Here is a 20,544-nt window from a genome sequence, read left to right as displayed (position 1 = left end):
GTGTCCATCTTGTGGCAGCCATCCTGTGATGATGTGAGGGCGGCCATCTTATGACAACCTCGCTCAAGGGCGTCACACGACTCCACCTAGGCTTTTATTATATAGGATTCTACCAGTCCATGAATATGGTCTTGTCTTCCACTTGCTTATATCTCCTTCTATCTCTTTTTTCAGCATCCTGTAGTTTTCTGAGTACAGGTATTTGTCCTCCTTTGTTAAGTTAAATCCTAACTGTTAATTTTTTTGTTACAATGGTAAATGGTTTGTTTGTTTAGTTTCTCTTTCTGAGAATTCCTTATTGGTTGTGTATACAAGCCATTGATTTTTGGGTGGTGATTTTGTATCCTGCTACTTTGATAAATTCATTTATTAAATGTAATAGTTTTTTGGTGGAGTCTTTAGGTTTTCTTTAGTCTTTCGGTTTACAATATCATGTCACCTGCTAATAATGAGAGTGTTACATCCACCTTTCCAATTTGGATGCCTTTTATTTCTTCCTCTAGTCTTATCGCTGTGGCTAGGACTTCCAGTACTATGTTGAATAAGAGTGGTGAGAGCAGACATTCCTGTCTTGTTCTGGTTCTTATGGGAAATGGCTTTAGTTCTTCCTCATTGAATATGATGTTGGCTGTAGGTTTGTCATATAATGCTTTTATTATGTTCAGGTATAATTCCTCTATTCCCACTTTGCTGAGAGTTTTCTTTTTTTTTAATCAAAAATATGTGTTGGATATTATGCAATGTTTTTCTGCTTCTATTGATATGATCATGTGATTTTTGTCTTTCAATTTGTTTATGTGATGTATCACGTTTATTGATTTGAAAATATTGTACTAGCCTTTCATCCCTGGAATAAATCACACTTGGTCAAGGTGTATGATCTTTGTAATATATTACTGGACCTGATTTGCCAACATTTTGTTGAGGTTTTTAGCATCTATGTTCATCAGGGATATTGGCCTATAATTCTCTTTATCTGTAGTGTCTTCATCTGGTTTTGGAATTAGGATAGTGCTTGCCTCATAAAAAGAGCTTGGAGGTGTTCCTTCCTCATGGATTTTCTGAAATAGGTTGAGAAGTATAGGTATTCATTCTTTGAATGTTTGGTAAAACTCCCTGGTGAAGCCATCCGGGCTTTGGCTTTTGTTTGCTGGGAGGTTTTATTACTGCTTTTATTTCATTAGTTGTTATTGGCCTATTCAGGTTTTCTGATTACTCCTGATTCAGTTTGGGGAGATTGTATTTTTCTAGAAATTTGTCCATTTCTTGGGCATTGTTCAGCTTGTTGGCCTATAGTTGTTCATAGTACAGTGGGGCCTTGACTTATGAGTCTAATTTGTTCCATGATAGCGCTCATAACTCAAATTACTCGTATGTCAAATCAAGAAGTGAATGAGTGAGACACGTGATGCTGGGCTGATGTTGTGGTGTTCACTGTGACGTTCGCTGCTCCAACTAGTGGTCGGGTATCTGAAGCTGGCTTGTAACCCAAATTTTAGTTCACAACTCAAAGCAAAAAATCAGCCGAGAGAAGGCTCATAACTCGAAAAACTCGTTAGTCGGGACACTCGTAAGTCAAGGCCCCACTGTATTTCCTTACAATCCTTTGTATTTCTGTGGTGTCAGAAATACAACACAGAAATACACTTTTGTTTCTGATTTTATTTATTTGGGTCCTCTCTCTTTGTTTCTGACAAGTCTAGCTAACGATATATCAATTTTGTTTATCCTTTCAAAGAATCAGCTCTGGGTTTCATTTAGTTTTTGTATTTTTTTTTTTCAGTCTCTATGTTATTTACTTTGGCTCTGTTTATTATTTCCTTCCTTTTACTTACTCTGGGCTTTTCTTGTTCTTTCTAGTTCTTTAAGTTGTAAGGTTAGTTTCTTGTTGACTTTTCTTGTTTTTTGAGGTATGCCTGTAGTGTTTTGAACTTGCCTCTAAGGACTGCTTTTGCTGTGTCCCAGACATTTTGGGTTGCTGTGTGTTCCTTTTCATTTGTTTCCAGGAAGGTTTTTATTTCTTTCTTGATATCATTGGTAATCCATTCATCATTTAATAACATGTTAGCCTCCATGTGTTTGAATGTTTTGGGGTGTTTTTACTGTAGTTGATTTTAATTTCATTCCACTATGATGTGAGAAGATGCTTGATATTTCAATCTTCTTGAACTTTTAGAGACTTTTTTTGTGTCTGACATGTGGTCTATCTTTGTGAATGATTTATGTGCACTTGAGAAGAATGTATATTCTCCTGTGTTGGGATGAAATGTTCTATCAATGTCAATTAAATCCATCTGACCCAGTGTGTCCTTTAGGTCACTGTTTCTGGGTTAAGTTTTTGTCTGGAAGATCTATCCAGTGAATTCAGTGGGGTGTTAAAAGTCCCCTACTATGACTGTATTTTTGTTGATCTCTCCATTAAAGTCCTCTAGAAGGTTTTTTATATATTTAGAATCTCCTATATTGGATGCATATATGTTTACCAGGGTTATAGCCTCTTGTTGGATTGATCCCTTCAGTATTATATAGTTACTTTGTTGTCTCTTTTGTTGGCCTTCATTTTGAAGTCTATCTTGTTGGAAATGAGTATTGCTATTCTGTTTTGTTTTTCTTTTCCATTTGCTTCGAAAATTTTTTCTTATCCCATCACTCTCATCCTGTGTGTGCCTTTTGTTCTGAGATGGGTCTCTTTTGGACAGCATTTAGTTGGGTCATGTTTTTGTATCTATTCAGCTATCCTATGCCTTTTGATTGAATCATTTAATCCATTTACATTTAGGGTTATTATTGATAGGCACTTATTTATTGCCATTTTAATTCTGAATGCCTAGGATTCTCTCCGTGTTTCTTTTTCTCATTACAGCAGTCCCTTTAGCAATTCTTGTTAAATGCTTGCTTGGTCATGATACACTCCCTTAGTTTTTTTGTTTTTGTTTTTGTCTGGGAAACTCTTTATTTGACCATCTATTTTGAATGACAGCCTTGTTGGATATAGTAATCTTGGTTTCAGATCCTTGCTTTCCATTATCTTGAGTACTTCATGCCATTCCCTTCTGGCCTGTAGAGTTTCTGGTGAGAAATCAGGCGTCAGCCGTATGGGAGTTCCTTTCTAGGTAACAGTTTTCTTTCCTCTTGCTGCCTTTAAGATTTGCTCTTTGTCTTTAAATTTTGGCATTTTAATCATGATGTATCTGGGTGTAGATGAGTTTAGGTTCTTCTTTCTTGGTGTTCTCTGTGCCTCCTGAACCTGTTTGAGTTTTTCCTTTAACAGTTCAGGGAAGTTTTCTGCCATTATTTCTTCAAACACATTCTCTATCCCTTACTCCCTTTCTGCCTCTTCTGGCAACCCTGCTATTTGAATATTGTTATGTTTCACATTGTTCCACAGCTCCCTTAAGCTGTCCTGTTTTTTTGGTTGTCTGATTGAGCGAATTTTTTCAACCCTGTCTTCTAATTCACTGATTTGGTCCTCAACTTCCCCTAATATGTTGCGTATTCCTTCCATGCGTTCTTTATTTGTGTTATGTCATTATTCATTTCTGACCATCCTTTTTTCATAGTTACTATATTTTTGTTCATGCTGTTGAGCTTCTTTGCCATCATTACTCTGAACTGTTTCAGATAAATTTCTTATCTCTGCTTCATTTTCTCTTCTTCTGGAGAATTCTGTTTTTCTTTCATTTGGATTTTTTTTTTCTTTGTCTCCTCATTTTGGCCATCTTTTTGGGTTAGGTAGATCCTCTATGCCTCTCAATCTCTAGTGCAGGACAGTGTCAAATGCTGTTTCTGACTAATTAGACCAGCAAAGACTTAAAGACTCCAGAGACCACCTCTGTCTACAGCAGTGGTTCTCAACCTTGGCTGCACATTAGAATCACCTGGGAAGCTTTTTAAAATCCTGATTTATGGGCCTCACCCTCCAGAAATTCTGTTTCTTTGTTACTTCTGGAATTACAACTAAAATACAGAAAAATACAGAAATTCTAGAAACAGAATTTCTGGAGGATGAGGCCCAGAAATCAGGATTTTAAAAAGATTCCCAGGTGATTCTAGTGTGCAGCCAAGGTTGAGAACCACTGGTCTACAGACTGATAGGATTCTGACTTTAATGGCCCTAGAGCCTAGACAATTGTCCTCAGGTGAGGCTAGAGTTTTTTTTTCAACAGGGTGGGGTGGTTGCTGCCTGGAGGCTAATTGTTATTTTTAGTCTCTTAAGTGGCCTCAGGGCAAGGTGTTTTCCAATAGGATGTGTCAACTGTCTTCCCCCCACGCAAAGCAAATGTCTGTGTGGGAAAGATGTCCTCTGCTGTGTGAGGGAATGACTCAGCACTGGAAACTGTGCATATCTGCCTTCTGAGCTCTAACCCCCAAGTCTTCAATCCTAGCTCCTGCTCACCTAGCTCTAGTACACTCTGCCCTCCCTCTGTGGAAGCACCAGGTGGGTCATTCCACAGGGAATTTTGTGTATTGGCCCTTTAAGAGGGTGTCTGAAATTCCAACTCTCTCTTCCTGGCAGATAACTACCCTGCTGCTTTTCACAGCCACATGTTATGTTGGTACCCTTCTCAGGAGTGGTGATCTCTGCTGGGGAGCCCATATTGGAGCTTAGACCCCAGAATTCTCAGTAGCAACCCCCCACAGCTGAGATATCTCTCCAGAACTTCAGTTGCTTTCTGTGGGTGCCTGGCCAGCCCTTTTGTGCCTCTGCCCCTCCTACCAGGCTCTATGCAGTCTCCACATTCGGTCCTTGTGTATCAGGGTTCTCTCCTGCGAGTATTCCATTGATTATTATGGAAGTTTTTTCTCTATTTTAGTTGTAATTTCAGTTTGTTTCTGGGAGCATGTTCATGAAGCATCCACTTACTCTGCCACCATTTTTAATCTTCTGTAGGTTTATTTTTAAATTCCATGAGTTTTTGTTACTGCACTGAAAATGCTGGGCAGTGAGCAAGATATTGGAGGGACATGAGGAACAGGAGACAACCAATCCTTTGGCACAGATATTATCAGACTTCTATTCTTCTATCCAAAACCAAAGAAGAAAAGGTTGCTAATTAAGTTGAAAGTTGGAAAGAAAGGACAGACATAATATCTTTATAACATGGAAAATCTGCCATCTCCTATATCTATGCACACATCAGAAGGGCAAGAACAGGGCTCTTTTCACATTCTGAACATCACCTAGTTCATTCTTAAGCAATGAAACTGCCCTGAATTTTATCTAGGGTAAATAATTGGGATACTTTTGTTTACATATTTTTCAGTGAAAGTGAAAACAAGCCAAAAATATAAATTGAATTTGAAAGAGAAGGGAAACTCAGGTTTTGAGGAAATACAAGAAGGTCTGCCTACCAGAAATGCATTCTCATTCCTGAAGAATGTTGGTTCTAAACTAGCCTTCTATATAAAGCTTAGAACTGGGGGAGTGTGAAATGCTGTAATTGACAATTGAAAGGGAGAGAAATAAGTCAGTTACACTCTTCAAGACCATACTTACAAAGAGAAAACAGGCACCAATCATGGCTGCTTTGACCCTCACATCTAAATCCGCAGGAACATGAATCCCAAAGTTGTCAGCATTGGTGAAAACATTGTTTACAAACCCGGACCAGTACTTTGAAATCTTCCCAATTGTAAGATTTTCATTAACGGTCTTCACCTTTAAAAAGAAAATAAGAGGAATGTAAACAGATGGTCTTATATTTCTTCACATGCTTATTTCATGAGAGATTATTTTATTCATCGTCTCTAAATGACAATATGATGTTACTCATTCCTTTATATAAGCATAAGTTTATATATTTAACTTTCCATTTCACTGTTCAGGAATTTTGCTTTCCTGACAGTTTTCTAATCCATCATAAATTTTTATTTTGTTTTGGATATAGATGGAGAATATAATAGCAATACACAATTAAGGCCAGCTGACCACAAGATGGCAGCAGGTACATATATAGTTTCAATTATGTGGTCTAACCAGAAAGGTGATTCCTTACTGGAGGTCCAAATTTTAAACCTCAATTCCTCATAAAAAAAAAATAAAATAAAGAGAGAAAGAGAGAGAAAGGGAGAGAGAGAGAGAGAGAGAGAGAGAGAGAAATAGATAAAGGCTTTAGGAGGAATTAGCTTCACTTCTAGATACAATTTGTTAACTTCTAAATTTTATTACTGATTTTATAAATACAAACACATTTAAATTTTATTAGCCATTGCTTAATCTCATTTTTATATTATACTTAGACATTTACTAGCTAATTTCTTGAATAACCAATCATAAGCAATATTTTTGCATTAAAAAGTCCTAATATACCACATAGGAAGTTCAGACTAATTTGACATAAAAAAAAAAATCTATAGTCCTCCTCAGCTAGGTGTTCACAATGAAACTTTATCAGCTATTCATTTGCTTGCCTTGTTTCCCATTCAAAGGCTGAAAATGATTCAATATAAACTTTCATTTTCAGTATGTCAGTAGAAGATAGAAAATAGAGAAAGTTACTTAGGACATCCCTATACCCAGAATATTAAAACTCTATGTCTAATTTCTTCTTTGATCATAGGGCATGTTTTTATACTTTATTCTTATTAGAGCCACGCCACGTCTTTTTGGAATGGAGTGGAGTTAAGAGATCTCCTTTTGCAAAATTTTCATTGTATCTTATGTGAATGCTGTTAAACTGAACATCTTAGGTGGTGCACATGAATGAATAAATAAAAAATTAATATACAGTTTAAATCAGACCATATCCTCTGCCTAAGGTGGAGAAACTAAGATAGTTCATATTGATATGAACATATTGTTTTTTAACATTCAATTCACATAAATACATTTATGTGAGAATATCTTGTTCTATAAAACAAAGATAGCAGGTCTTATGAACATAACTTTTCAATTAGTGATATTTTAATGGAATGTGCTTCTGAGATGAGATCTGAACTGGGGTATGTTACCACCAGGGCTATAGGATGTAATTTATGTGACTCTAAACTATATATATTTGCTTTATACCATGGGTGCTATACTTCTACATAAATAAAATTTTTGTAGTATGTTTAAAAATTCCTTAGTGTTTCTGAAATTATGAGTTACTATAGGGATGTAAAATATTGGTTTATTACATTATTTCACAATATATATTATTTTCTAAATTTATTACAGAAATATTTTATTATTTGAACATTTAAAAGAATTGAATTATGTTGCAACAAATCAGGATCTAAGCGAAAACTTCCTTCATTTTGTCGATCATACCTCAAAATCCACATCACCAAAACAGCCACATGTTGCACAAGGACCAACAATTTTCAAAATATCTTCTTTGTTTGCATTTTGTATTGTGAATTTAGGCAGAAATGGGTCCCACTTCTGTGCCACATAACCAACTACAGTACCAGGAGGAGCTTGGATTTCTAACTGGAAGAAGAAATAATAATAAAATAAGATTCTCTAAGGTTATTGTATTTTAATTTTATTATAATTTAAATTTACTTCTAAACAATATACTTTTATGAAATTATTTTCACATTATACAAGTCATTTTAAATATCTGGTTCTAAGGAAGCAAAGCAGTGTTTATTCATATTTTATAGAAATGAAGAAACTCACTGTATAGATATATGTTTGGTATTATGCACTAAAAGTCCATATCTTTGATCTTATTTCCTAAAGAGAACCTATCCCAGAACTGTCTTTTGAACCTGGGACACTGGATTCTTTGCCATTTTTGTTCCAATTACAGCAGTTTGTCAAGCATGGAAAGTTGTTTCCCCTGAGGGCCCTAGTATCTACTTCTTTTCAGTTGTTGCCACAATACACATCTATTTTTAAGCCTCTTATCAATTATTAAGTATGCATATTTCTTCTCTTCAGATTGTCAACTTCCAGATCCTCTGTGTTCTATTAAAAGTAAATGTTTCTGAAGAGTTCAGTTATTACACACCTATATCATCACTGTTTAACTTTTTCCAAAGTGTTAAAAACAAGCAATTATTGCATTTTCCCAAATAAAATCCTTTGTATAATAATCTGGAAGTGGGTGCAAATAATGAAAATTGTTTGCTTTTAAATCAAACTAACTCTCCATCATCAGATCTCATTCTGTCTTTTCTTATTTATTAAGTTAATAGTCTTATGTATATGTCTATAGTGTTTTTGCATAAACAAAAGTAGTTTCAACAAGACTGCTTAGAATTACATAGAATTGTTCTGGGATCCCTTTCAAAGTTATTGGTTTGATTATGACAAAAATTTTTAAATTATTAATGGGTATCAAGATACATCTAATGTTTAATTTATGTGATAATGACTACTATAAAAATAAAATATCAATTATCAGAAATATTCAAATATTCTGTGATTATACTGACTATACCATGTTGGGCCATATTAGATCTTAAATATCCTCAGTGGGAGGATAGAAATTCTTGGGTTCATGTATAAGTACCTTAGCTATCTTATCACTTAGCCAGGTGATTAGCTATAAATAGTTGGAGAATTAGTTGGAGAATAAACTTCCCTAATTATCCTTCTTACATTAATATTTATTTCCATTGTCCTAAATAGAGTATATATACACTACTTAATAGAGTATTTGTACACTACTTCATTAAGACACATAGGCTTGAATAAGAACACATGGATCAAGTCCCATTTATGAAATTTTCTAGATATGTGATCGTAGGTTAATCATCTCCAGTTTCTAAGCACCAGTTTGCTCAACTGCAAAATGTGGAGAGTAAAATCTGTTCTTTCTAGCTCATAGAGATGTCATGATACTGAAGATGTCTAAGTAAGTAAATGTTCTTTGTCACCTGCATTATGTCAATAAGAGCTATTATTACAGGTCCATTAAAGAGTAATGGAATTTATTATATATTGAAATAAAATAATTGAATCATTCCCTCTAGAACAGCAGTTCTCAATCTGTGAGTCACGACCCCTTTGGTGGTCCAACGACCCTTTCACAGGGGTTGCCTAAGATCATCCTGCATATCAGATATTTACATTAGATTCATAACAGTAGCAACATTACAGTTATGAAGTAGCAACGAAAATAAATTTATGGTTGGGTCACAACATGAGGATCTGTATTTAAAGGGCCAGAAGGTTGAGAACCACTGCTCTAGAACAATAACATTGTCTTTTCCAAACCTTGATGTTTCTCATAAATGAGAGCATGCAATGTGACATCTGTACTAAATAATATTACATAACTAAGAGAAACCACCTTAGAAGAGTTCAGTATTACTTGACACTTCCTGAATTTTGCTACAGTGAGAGAAGACAAAGGGACAAAGGATAGATTTGCTTAATGGTGGAACTCATAGATATTACAATTAAATGCTATTAACAAGATTCAGGAAGGTATGTCTCATTTACATGATGCATGAGCTGTCTTCACCAATTAACATCACAGAAGCCAGTATCATTTTTGGTTGGAAAGGGAAAAAATATTAGTGAATTACCAAATCTTCAAGGTGTTCTAATTCTAAAGGAGTGATGTACCAATCCAAACAATTGAAAGGCCCCATAGTTCTAAATGAATGCCATTTATTAAAGAAATGTTTGCTAATCTTTTCAAAATTAGAAGGGAAAAGCACACCAGAGCCAACCTCTTGTAGGAAGCAAGGACACCAGCAGCTGTCACACCTCAAAGGCCTGTTTACTGTAATCACCTCTTGACCCGAGTTGTCTGTGATCCTTAGAGTGCAAGATCGAAGTGTGGAACAGAAAGTACGATTGAAGCAGACACTTTCCTCCACGGCAAAGTATATTCTTTGTCCCAAGTTGTTTTTAATCTCATATTTGTTTACAGTTTCAGTGCCAAGTATCACTGATGGAGCAAAAAAGAAAATTCATCAAAATAATGCTGTGCTTAGTATCATGCCTTTAAACGAAAAACAAACACAGTGACAGATTATTTATTAAGAATATTGTACTTTCTTTACACAAATCTACATCCATGCTCTAAAATTTGAGCATTCTCCATGAAAGTCAAAGTAAACTCTGAGAACAGAGCTGTGCGATGAATAAATTTTTATTCTAGATCAATGCTCTACTTGGAAACATGCAATACCACTTTCAACTGGGAAAGCAATGCTGTCAACAATAACCGAATGCTGTACTCAAATAATAATTCTGTCATTGGTATGAAATTTATTGGAACAACTCATATGATACTAAGAATTTTGTCTAAAACCTCTGTCTGGCAATATATCTGCAGGTGTATGTTCTTCTACTATCTATTTCAATTTTGACATATTTTAGAAATAATATCATATGTTAAGAACAAAAATACTCAAGTAATTTGCAAGTTAGTCACACTTGTAAATTTGTTTATTGTTAATTTGCCAATTTGATGAATCACTGATGAAATCATAAAACAGTGGAATTTTGTTTAGATAATTTTTTAAAAATTTAGTCTTAAACTTGATTTCCATTTCTGGAATTATTAAGAAAAATTAAAAGTACTAGCAACCAAGGAAATGATCACATTTTAAAAAAATAATTATAAGATTAAAAATAATGCTAGATTTCTAATGGCATATCACCAAAGACTTGGAGAGTTTTATGCTTTTAGGCTTATTTTCATCAGCCTAATAATTTCACTTTCAATGTTTATTTTTTAAAAATAAAATAGTGCTATTTTTAGATAAAGTTATTCTAAACATTTAACTATCATTTATAAAATATTTAGATATAAAGGAACTTCTGAAACCTAAGATATTTTCAACAACTTTAATAGAAGAGTATACACTTACTTCCAAGAAGCTCCACCTGCTGGTGCACAACGATCAGGTCTAACTGTGAGGGAGACAGAACCGGAACATTACATCACAACACTGAAAACTTGTGGGGATATTCTTCTTTTTCTTTTTTCTTTCTTTCTTTTTATTTTATTTTTTAAATTTGAGAAGCATGTTTATTTTCACAAAAAAAACAGGAAACATGGAAATTGGCTATTTGTTTAAAAGCTCAAAAAATATTCCACTTTATATGTTTTAAAGTTTATACAACTGGTCCAAAAAAAAAAAAAAAAAGCCTACCTGATTCAGGAATTGTATTCTCGCTATAAATACCTTAAAAAACAGAAAATATATATGAAAATGTTCTTTTCAGATATTTGAAAAAAGGCCTTACAGGACTGTGGTACCTAAGAGAAGGAAGAAAATGAAGTAAATCTTACAACTGTCCTATATTACTGCAGGAGTCTGTTTCCCAGCCCCAGCAAAGGCTGTGTAAAACGAGAGTCTAAGAATCTTGCAGAGCTGAAGAGACAGCTATTGGAATTCAGATAGGCTGAAGTAGCTATACTATTTTTTCTTTTGTAATTTTTATCTTTTCTTTCTTTTTTTTCTTTATTAGTTAAGGTATTACATATGTGTCCTTATACCCCCATTGCCCCCTGCCATGCCCTCACCCCCCTGGTGTCTGTGTCCATTGGTTAGGCTTATATGCATGCATAGAAGTCCTTGGGTTGATCTCTTCCCCTTACCCCCACCCTCCCCTTCCCTCTGACCTTTGACAGTCTGATCGATGCTTCTCTGTCTCTGGATCTGTTTTTGTTCATCAGTTTATGCTGTTCATTATATTTTGTGGGGATATTCTTAACCAGTTTACTAGACTATATACAATTAGGTCTAACTGTTAAAGATGACATGAAGGCTATGAAACATTACATCACAACATTTTGAAAACTTTTAGAGATATTATCAACTGTTTACTAGAGTATATAAAATTAGATGCTTTTCATGTTCTCTATTATCAAAACAGTTGAATACAACTCACATTTATTTTATCTGATTATTTATTTTTAAATATATATTTTTATTGATTTCAGAGAGGAAAGGATAGGGAGAGAGAGACAGAAACATCAATGCTGAGAATCATTGATTGGATGCCTCCTGAACTAGCCCCACTAAGCCTCAAGACTGCAACTTGGGCATATACCCTGGCCTGAAATCAAACCATGACCTCCTGGTTCATAGGTCGATACTCAACCACTAAGCCACGCTGGCCAGGCACAACTCACATTTTATATTAAAAAAGAAAGTAAAATGTTTTTTTTATTTTTTTATTTAAGTGAAAATAAGAAATTACAAGAACCTTGATGATTCCTATGCAGATTTGCCTAGAATATAAATAGAAACTGTGCTTAACTATGCTCTCTTTTTGTGGTAATGGATAAAAGAGTAGCTGTTAGAATCAATACTTTGAGAAGATTTTTAAACAATCTCTGTGAATAATAATCCCTGTGATTTTTAAAAAGTTGATTCCCCTTATTTTTATAAGAAAACGAAATAAAACAACAAGGATCTGAATGTCTGGCCGCTTGTTCTAACCCTGCCTAACTTTACTCCTACTGAGTCATGCAGCAGTTCATTGCCCTCAATTACAGCAGAAAGAGCTTACTGTGGAAAATTTTTCATTCACATCTCCCTCTGGACTAGAAAAAAATCAGATATCCTGCTGATGTTGATAAAATATCAATTTAAGCAGAATAAAAGTTATGTCACTAAATGCATAACAGTAAAACTTTCCTTATGTAATTAGAAATGAAGTCCATTTACAGGGATACAGTATCCACACAATTGAGAAATGACTATATTAAAAAGTAGGTAATGCAAATTGTTTTTAAAGAAAATAATAAAAATGTGCTTTTAGAATGAATGAATGAATTTGTATATATTTTAAATTTGACATTCAGTACTTGAACTCATAAATACAAAATCTAATGCTGATTGTCTTTTCTAATGTTTAATTTTCTATGTTGCCTTTAAATGTACTTTATTCTCTTCCACATTAATACACTCATATGTAATTGTTAAGTTGAAGTAGACACTACTAATATTTGGCATTGGGCATCACAAAATCAAAAAAGTTGGAAGTTACCTTATTTTGTTTATTCTTATATATACTGACATGAAGGTAAAACTAATATTTCTTTAATTCAAATCTGGTTATTGATAAAAGTGTGCATGTGGCCTCTTAAGATTTATAACAAATATTTTCCAAAAATAATTTATGATTTTAAATATTCTAAAACCTATTTTAACAATTATGCAAATAAAAAAAATAGAACCAACCAAATGGGAGAATGCATTTGCAAATAACAGCTCCAGTAAGGGGTTAATATAAAAAATATATAAAGAACCCATACAACTCAACAATAAAAAAGATACCAAATAATTCAATTAAAAATGGGCAGAGGATCTGAACAGATACTCCTCCCAAGAAGACATAAAAATGGCCAACATATATGAAAAGACATTCAACTTTACTAGCTATTAGGGAAAATGCAAATCAAAACTACAATTAGATACCACCTCACATATGTTGAAATAGCTATTATCAAGAAGACAAGTAAGTGTTAGAGAGGTTGTGGAGAATAGGAATCCTCATTCACTGCTGGTGGTAATAAAAACTTATACCACCACTATGGAAAAGAGTATGGAGGTTCCTAAAAAAATTCACAGTAGAGTTACCATATGACCCAGCAAACCCTCTTCTGTGTATCTACTTGAAATTTTTGAAAACATCTATTCTCAAAGATATATGCACCCCTATGTTCATTGCAATATTATTCACAGTGGCCAAGATATGAAAACAAACAAAATGTCCTTTAACAGAGGATTGAATAACTAAGATATTATATATATAAGATATATATATATATATATATATATATATATATATATATATATATAGACTACTAATAAAGGAATATGCAAATTGTCCAGGACCCCATCACAGTAACAGTAACAACTGAATAAGCAGGCTGCGTGGGGGGACCAGGCTGGCAGGGGGGGTTAGTGAGGGACGACCAAATGACTGAACAGCAGGCTGCATGGGGTGACCCGACTGGCAGGGGGGGTTAGTGAGGGATCACCAAACGACTCAACAGTAGGCTGCATGGGGCAACCAGGCTGGCAGGGGGTGAGCAGTTGGGGGTGACCAGGCCAGCAGGAGGGGGGGGGGAATTGGGGGTGACCAGGCCAGCAGGGGGGCAGTTGGGGGCAACCAGGCTGGCAGGGGGGGTGCATTAGGGGCAACAAGTCTGGCAGAGTGGGGCAGTTGGGGGCAACCAGGCCGGCAGGGTGGGGAGGCAGTTAGGGGCAAACAGGCTGGTGGGGGTGTGGCAGTTGGTGGCAACCAGAACAGTGGGCAGGGGCAGTTAGGGGTGATAAGGTAGGCAGGCAGGTGAGCAGTTAGGAGCCAGTGGTCCCAGATTGTGAAAGGGATGTCCAACTACCAGTTTAGGCCCAATTGCTGGGATCGGGCCTAAACTGGCAGTCGGACATTCCCCAAGGGGTCCTGGATTGGAGAGGGTGCAAGCTGTGCTGAGGGCCCCCCACCCCATGCACAAATGTCATGCACTGGGCCACTAGTATATATATGTGTGTGTGTGTGTGTGTGTGTGTGTGTGTGTGTGTGTGTGTGTGTATGTGTAGATACACACACACACACACAATGGGGTACTACTCAGCCATAAGAAAGATGAAAAACTGCCATCTGTGACAACATACATGTATGTACCTTGAGAATATCATGCTAAGCAAAATAAGTGAGATAGAAAAAAAATTAAGAACAATATGATTTCACTCACATGTGGGATATAAAACTGAAAGCAACAAATGAACAAACAAGACAAACAAACAAACAAAAACTCATAGACATAGGCAACAGTATGGTAGATACTAAAAGGAAGAAGGGTAGAGGTATAATTAAGTGTAGAGGGGGTAGACTGTATGATGTTGGAAAGAAATTTGACTTTCATTGGTGGGCACACCATAGATGTATTATAGGGTTATAGAGTTGAAACCTATATAATTTTATTAATGTCACCTCAATAAAATTATTAAAAAATTATAATCAGTTTTTCTAGTGTACTATTGTTTGTTCTGGTCTCTTCTTTTTAGGAAAAAAAAAATGGAGGGCTTTGGGAAAGGAATACATTAGCCTCATAAAAGCTATCCATGATGATTTACCAGTGGATATATGTAGAAGTAACTTAGGAATGAGGGAAGAACTATGAGGGCAAGACTAAGGTTTTGAATTTAGGAATTTTGAATATTAGTGTCATGGATCAAGTTTTAGTCTTGAAAATGAGAGGCCATCAATTAAGATCTGCTGTTCAGAAAAGAGATTACAAACAGTGGTGGAGAAAGTGGATGCTGCATGGAAATGCTCCCAGGACCAAACTGAAACTACAAATAAAATATAGAAAAACTTCCTGATGACTGTGGACCAACAGTGGTGACCACATAGAGACAGGAGGAAAGTGCAGAGGTGCAAAAGGGCTGGTGGGCTCCCACAGACAGCAACTGAAGTCCCAGAGAGATATCTCAGCTGTGAAGGGTTGCCACTGAGAATTCTGTGGTTTAATCCCCAAGATGGGCCCCCCAGCAGAGAGCACCACTCCTGAGAAGGGTACCCACATAACATGTGGCTATGAATTTCCAGGAAGAGACAGCTAGAAATTCAGGCACCCTCTTAAAGGGCCAATGCACAAAATACCCTGTGGAACCACCTACCTTGCGCTCTGGTGGAGGGAGGGTAGAGTGGACTAGAGTAGTGTGAGCAGAAGCTAGGATTGGGGACACAGGGGTTAGAACTTAGAAGGCAGACACCCCCAGTTTCCAGTGCTGAGTCATTCCCTCACACAGCAAAGGACATCTTTCCCACACAGAGATTTGACTTCCTGGGGGGAAGACAGTTGACCTACCCTATTGGAAAACACCTTGCCCTGAGGCCACTTAAGAGACTAAAAATAACAATTAGCCACCAGACAGAAGCAACCACCCCATCCTGTTGAAAAAAACTTTAGCCTCACCTGAGGACAATTGTCTGGGGTCATTAAAGTCAGAATCCTATCAGTCTATAGACCAGTGGTTCTCAACCTTGGCTGCACATTAGAATCACCTGGGAATCTTTTTAAAATCCTGATTTCTGAGGTGGTCTCTGGAGTCTTTGAGTCTTTGCTGGTCTAATTAGTCAGAAACAGCATTTGACAGTTTCCTGCACTAGAGATTGAGAGGCATAGAGGATCTACCTGACACAAACCCAAAAAGATGGCCAAAATGAGGAGACAAAGAAAAAAATCCAAATGAAAGAAAAACAGAATTCTCCAGAAGAAGAGAAAATGAAGCAGAGATAAGAAATTTATCTGAAACAGTTCAGAGTAATGATGGCAAAGAAGCTCAACAGCATGAACAAAGATACAGTAACTATGAAAAAAGAATGGTCAGAGATAAATGATGACATAGCACAAATAAAGAACACATTGGAAGGAATACACAACATATTAGGGGAAGTTGAGGACCGAATCAGTGTATTAGAAGACAGGGTAGAAAAAAATCACTTAATCAGAGAAACAAAAAGAAAAAAAAAATTAAAAACAGGAGGACAGCTTAATAGAGCTGTGTGACAACATGAAACATAATATTCAAATAGTAGTTGTGCCAGAAGAGACAGAAAGGGAGTAAGGGATAGAGGATATGTGTGGAGAAACAATGACAGCAAACTTCCTGAAACTGGTAAAGAAAAAAACTCCCACAAGGTCCGGAGGCACAGAGAACACAAAGCTAGAAGAATGCAAATTGGCCTACACCCAGACACATCATAATTAAAATGCCAAAAATTAAAGACAAAGAGAGAATCTTAAAGACAGCAGAGAAATAAAACTGTTACCTGGAAAAGAGTTCCCATAAGACTGACACCTGATTTCTCATCAGAAACTCTACAAGCCAGAAGAAAATGGCATGAAGTACTCAAGGTAATAGAAAGAAAGGATCTGAAGCTAAGATTACTATATTCAGCAAGGCTATTATTCAAATTAGAAAGTCAAATGAAGAGCTTCCCAGACAATGAATAAATAAATAAATAAATACATAAATAAATAAATAAAGGCTAGAGTACATCCACACCAAGACAGCATTACAAGAAATGCTAAAGGGACTGCTAGATGAGAAAAGATAAAAAGAGAGATACCTAGACATAGAGAATTAAAATAGCAATAAATAAGTACCTATCAATAATAACTTTTAAAGTAAATGGATTAAATGATTCAATCAAAAGGCATACGATAGCTGAATGGATACAAAAACATGACCCAACTATATGCTGTCTACAAAAGACCCACCTCAGAACAAAAGACACACACAGGATGAGAGTGAAGGGATGGATACAATTTTTCCATGCAAATGGAAAAGAAAAAAAAAGCTGGAGTAGCAATCCTCATATCCAATAAATTAGACTTCAAAATGAAAGCCATCACAAGAGACAACAAAGTCACTACATAATACTGAAGGGATCGATCCAACAAGAGTATTAACCCTAGTAAACATATAAGCACCCAATATAGGAGATTCTAAATATATGCAAAACCTGCTAGAGGACTTTAATGGAGAGATCAATAAAAATACAGTCATAGTAGGGGATTTTAACACCCCGCTGAATTCACTGGATAGATCTTCCAGACAAAAACTTAACCCAGAAACAGTGACTCTAAAGGACACACTGGGTCAGATGGATTTAATTGACATTGGTAGAACATTTCACCCCAAAGCTGCAGAATATAAATTCTTCTCAAGTGTACATGGGTCATTCTCAAAGGTAGACCACATGTTAGGACACAAAACAAAACTCTACAAGTTTAAAAAGATTTAAATCATATCAAGCATCTTCTCAGAACAATGTGGAATGGAATTAGATATCAACTACAGTAAAAACACAGAAAAATATTAAAACACATGGAGACTAAATAGCATGTTATTAAACAATGAATGGGTTACCAACAAGATTAAGAAATAAATAAAAAAAAAACTTCCTGGAAACAAATGAAAGTGAACACACAACAACCAAAACCTCAGAAACTAAAAAAAACAGTCTTGAGAGGGAAGTTCTTAGCACTACAGGCATATGCACCACTCCCCACCAAAAAAAAAAAGAAAAAAAAAAAAGTCAACAGCAAACTATTGCTCTAGCCAGTTTGTCTCAGTGTATACAGCATTGGTCTGTGGACTAAAGGGTCCCAGGTTCAATTCCAGCCAAGGGCACATACCTGGGTTGCAGGCTTAATCCCCAGTGTGGGGCGTGCAAGAGGCAGCCACTCAATGATTCTCTCTCATCATTGATGTTTCCATCTATTTCACCCTCTCTGAAATCAATAAAAATATATTTTCAAAAGCCAAAAACAAACTAACCCTACAGCTTAAAGAACTAGAAAGAACAAGAAAAGGCCAGAATAAGTAGAAGGGAGGAAATAATGAGGAGTAGAGCTGAAATAAATAACATAGAGACTATAAAAAAAAAATACAAAGACTCAAGGAAACCAAGAGCTGGTTCTTTGAAAGGATAAACAAAATTGATTTACCACTAGCTGACTCATCAAGAAACAAAGAGAGAAAGGAAGATGGTGACTGGCAAGATGTCAGGGAGGTGGAGAATGTGAGAGAATGAGAGAGCTAAAGGTGAGTTTGTGAATGTTTGTGGTGTGTGTGTGTGTGTGTGAGTTAGAGACAGTTAGATCCTGCAGGACTTTCAGGGGCCAGAGGACCTGGTGATCATACACTTTGAGGCCCCACTGCTGCTACAAACACACCTGGGCAGCCAGTGCTGGCACAGAAACCATGCCATCTTGAAGGGAAGAACTGCTGTGACTAGGATCCTAGCCTCACCACCACCCAAAATGGCCTCAGGTGCAAAACAGGAACCTACAGCCACTCTGAACAAAGACATGCTACCACAACTGCAGACCCACAGACACTGAGACTCCAGACATCCAGGCCACAGATTTCTGTGAGTCACAGAGTGCATTCTTCTCCCCGCTGGCCCACTGCAGAAGCATAGGGCCTGTGTGACCTGTGACGTGCGAGCAGGCCACCTGCCAACACAAGGTGGCTGTGCAACCAGGGCCCCCTAGCAGGCCAGGGACTCTGATTTTCGGCATGCAAAGTGAGGCTGCACCCAAGAGCCAGTGACTCCGATTCTCGGTTCTTGGCGCTCACACATGGGGACTCTGATTCCTGGTGCATGCTTGAGGACTCTTATTTTTGGCACATGTGCACAAGGACTCTGTTTCTCAGCACATGTGTGCAAGGACCCTGATTCTAGGTGCACGAGCAAAGCCACACCAAGCACCAGTGACACTGATTCTAGGTGCACGCAGCTCCCACAGACCCACAACAGCCACACACCTCAGTGTTTGAGCTCTTCAGAGATACTTAGGTGGTGCGATGTTCCTGCTGCACACAGCTCAGGCCCCCATAACTCGGCTCTTGAACCTTCTGGTTATAGCTAGAATGGGGAGACATGAAACAATCCCCAAAGGAAAGAACAAGATGAGTCACCAAGAAAGGAACTAAATGAAATGAAGGCATACAATGTCAGAAAAAGAATCCAGAGTAATGGTCATATAGTTCATGAACCGGATCAACAACCTATGGAAAAATCAGGAAAAAATCAAAAGTGATATAGCTACACACAAAAATGTGATGGAATGTTTCAACAGTAGTCTAGGAGAAGCGAAGGACCGAATAGTGCGTTCACAAGCCCAATCTGAACAGCAACTGGAGAAAAAAAATTAAAAAGCAGGAGGAGAGCCTAAGGGAGCTTTGGGACAACATGAAATGAAGTAACATACATATGATAGGGCTGCCTTAAGGACAAGAAGAGCAGCAAGGATTAGAGAATCTATCTGAAGAAATAATGACAGAAAACTTCCCTGATATGGGGAAGAAAAAAGTCAAATAAATACAGAGAGTCCAAACAAGATGAACCCGAAAAAGCCCACATCAAGACATGTCATAATTACAATGGCAAACATTAAAAAAAAACAAAGAGAGAATCTTAAAGGTTGCAAGAGGGAGATAGAGAGTTACCTACAAAAAATTCCCCATCAGATTATCAAATAATTCTTCAACAGAAACATATTAGGCCAAAAGGGAATGGAAGGAAGTATATAAAGTGATGCAAAGTAAGGGACAGAATCTAAAAATACTCTATCCAGCAAGGCTATAAATCAAAATTGAAGGGAAAATCAGGAGCTTTGCAGACAAGAAAAGCCTTAGGGAGTTTATCACTACCAAGCCAACAATGCAAGAAATGCTAAAGGGAATGCTGTAAAAAGAAATAGAAAAGGGGGAAAGAACACAGGCATAAAGAATAGAAATGGTTAAAACAAGTACCTATCAATAATATTAAATGTAAATGGATTAAATGCTCCAGTCAAAAGACATCAGTGACTGAATGGATAAGAAAACACGACCCATATATATGCTATCTATAAGAGACCCACCTCAGAACAAGGGACTCAGACTAAAAGTGAAGGGATGGAAAAATATCATTCAGTCAAATGGAAATGAAAAAAAAAATCTTGGGTAACAATATTTATATCTGACGAAATAGACCTTGAAGTGAAGGCCATAATAAGAGATAAGGAAAGCCACTTCATAATTCTAAAGGGATAGACACAACAAGAGGATATAACTCCGATAAACATATATGCACCAAATGCAGGAGCACCCAAATATGTAAAACAAAAA

General features: G+C 36.5%; 1 protein-coding gene across 1 annotated transcript in view; it reads right to left on the bottom strand.

Annotated features, from left to right (window-relative positions):
- LOC308515451 (phospholipid scramblase family member 5-like) overlaps nt 1-20,544 on the bottom strand; it is a gene marked incomplete at both ends in the record, with an annotated part of 51,296 nt that overhangs the window by 15,752 nt on the left and 15,000 nt on the right. The window contains 4 exons of the mRNA XM_081086031.1: nt 5,498-5,659; nt 7,253-7,414; nt 9,613-9,833; nt 10,762-10,804. Of these exons, the coding sequence (XP_080942157.1) occupies nt 5,498-5,659; nt 7,253-7,414; nt 9,613-9,833; nt 10,762-10,804 (588 nt within the window). The remainder of the gene's footprint in view (nt 1-5,497; nt 5,660-7,252; nt 7,415-9,612; nt 9,834-10,761; nt 10,805-20,544) is intronic.

Source organism: Myotis nattereri, assembly GCF_964212035.1.
Source record: "Myotis nattereri genome assembly, chromosome: 3".
In the NCBI taxonomy this organism is placed as follows: domain Eukaryota; kingdom Metazoa; phylum Chordata; class Mammalia; order Chiroptera; family Vespertilionidae; genus Myotis; species Myotis nattereri.
Note: the sequence above shows the minus strand (reverse complement) of the source record. Positions and strands in the feature narration are given on the sequence as shown.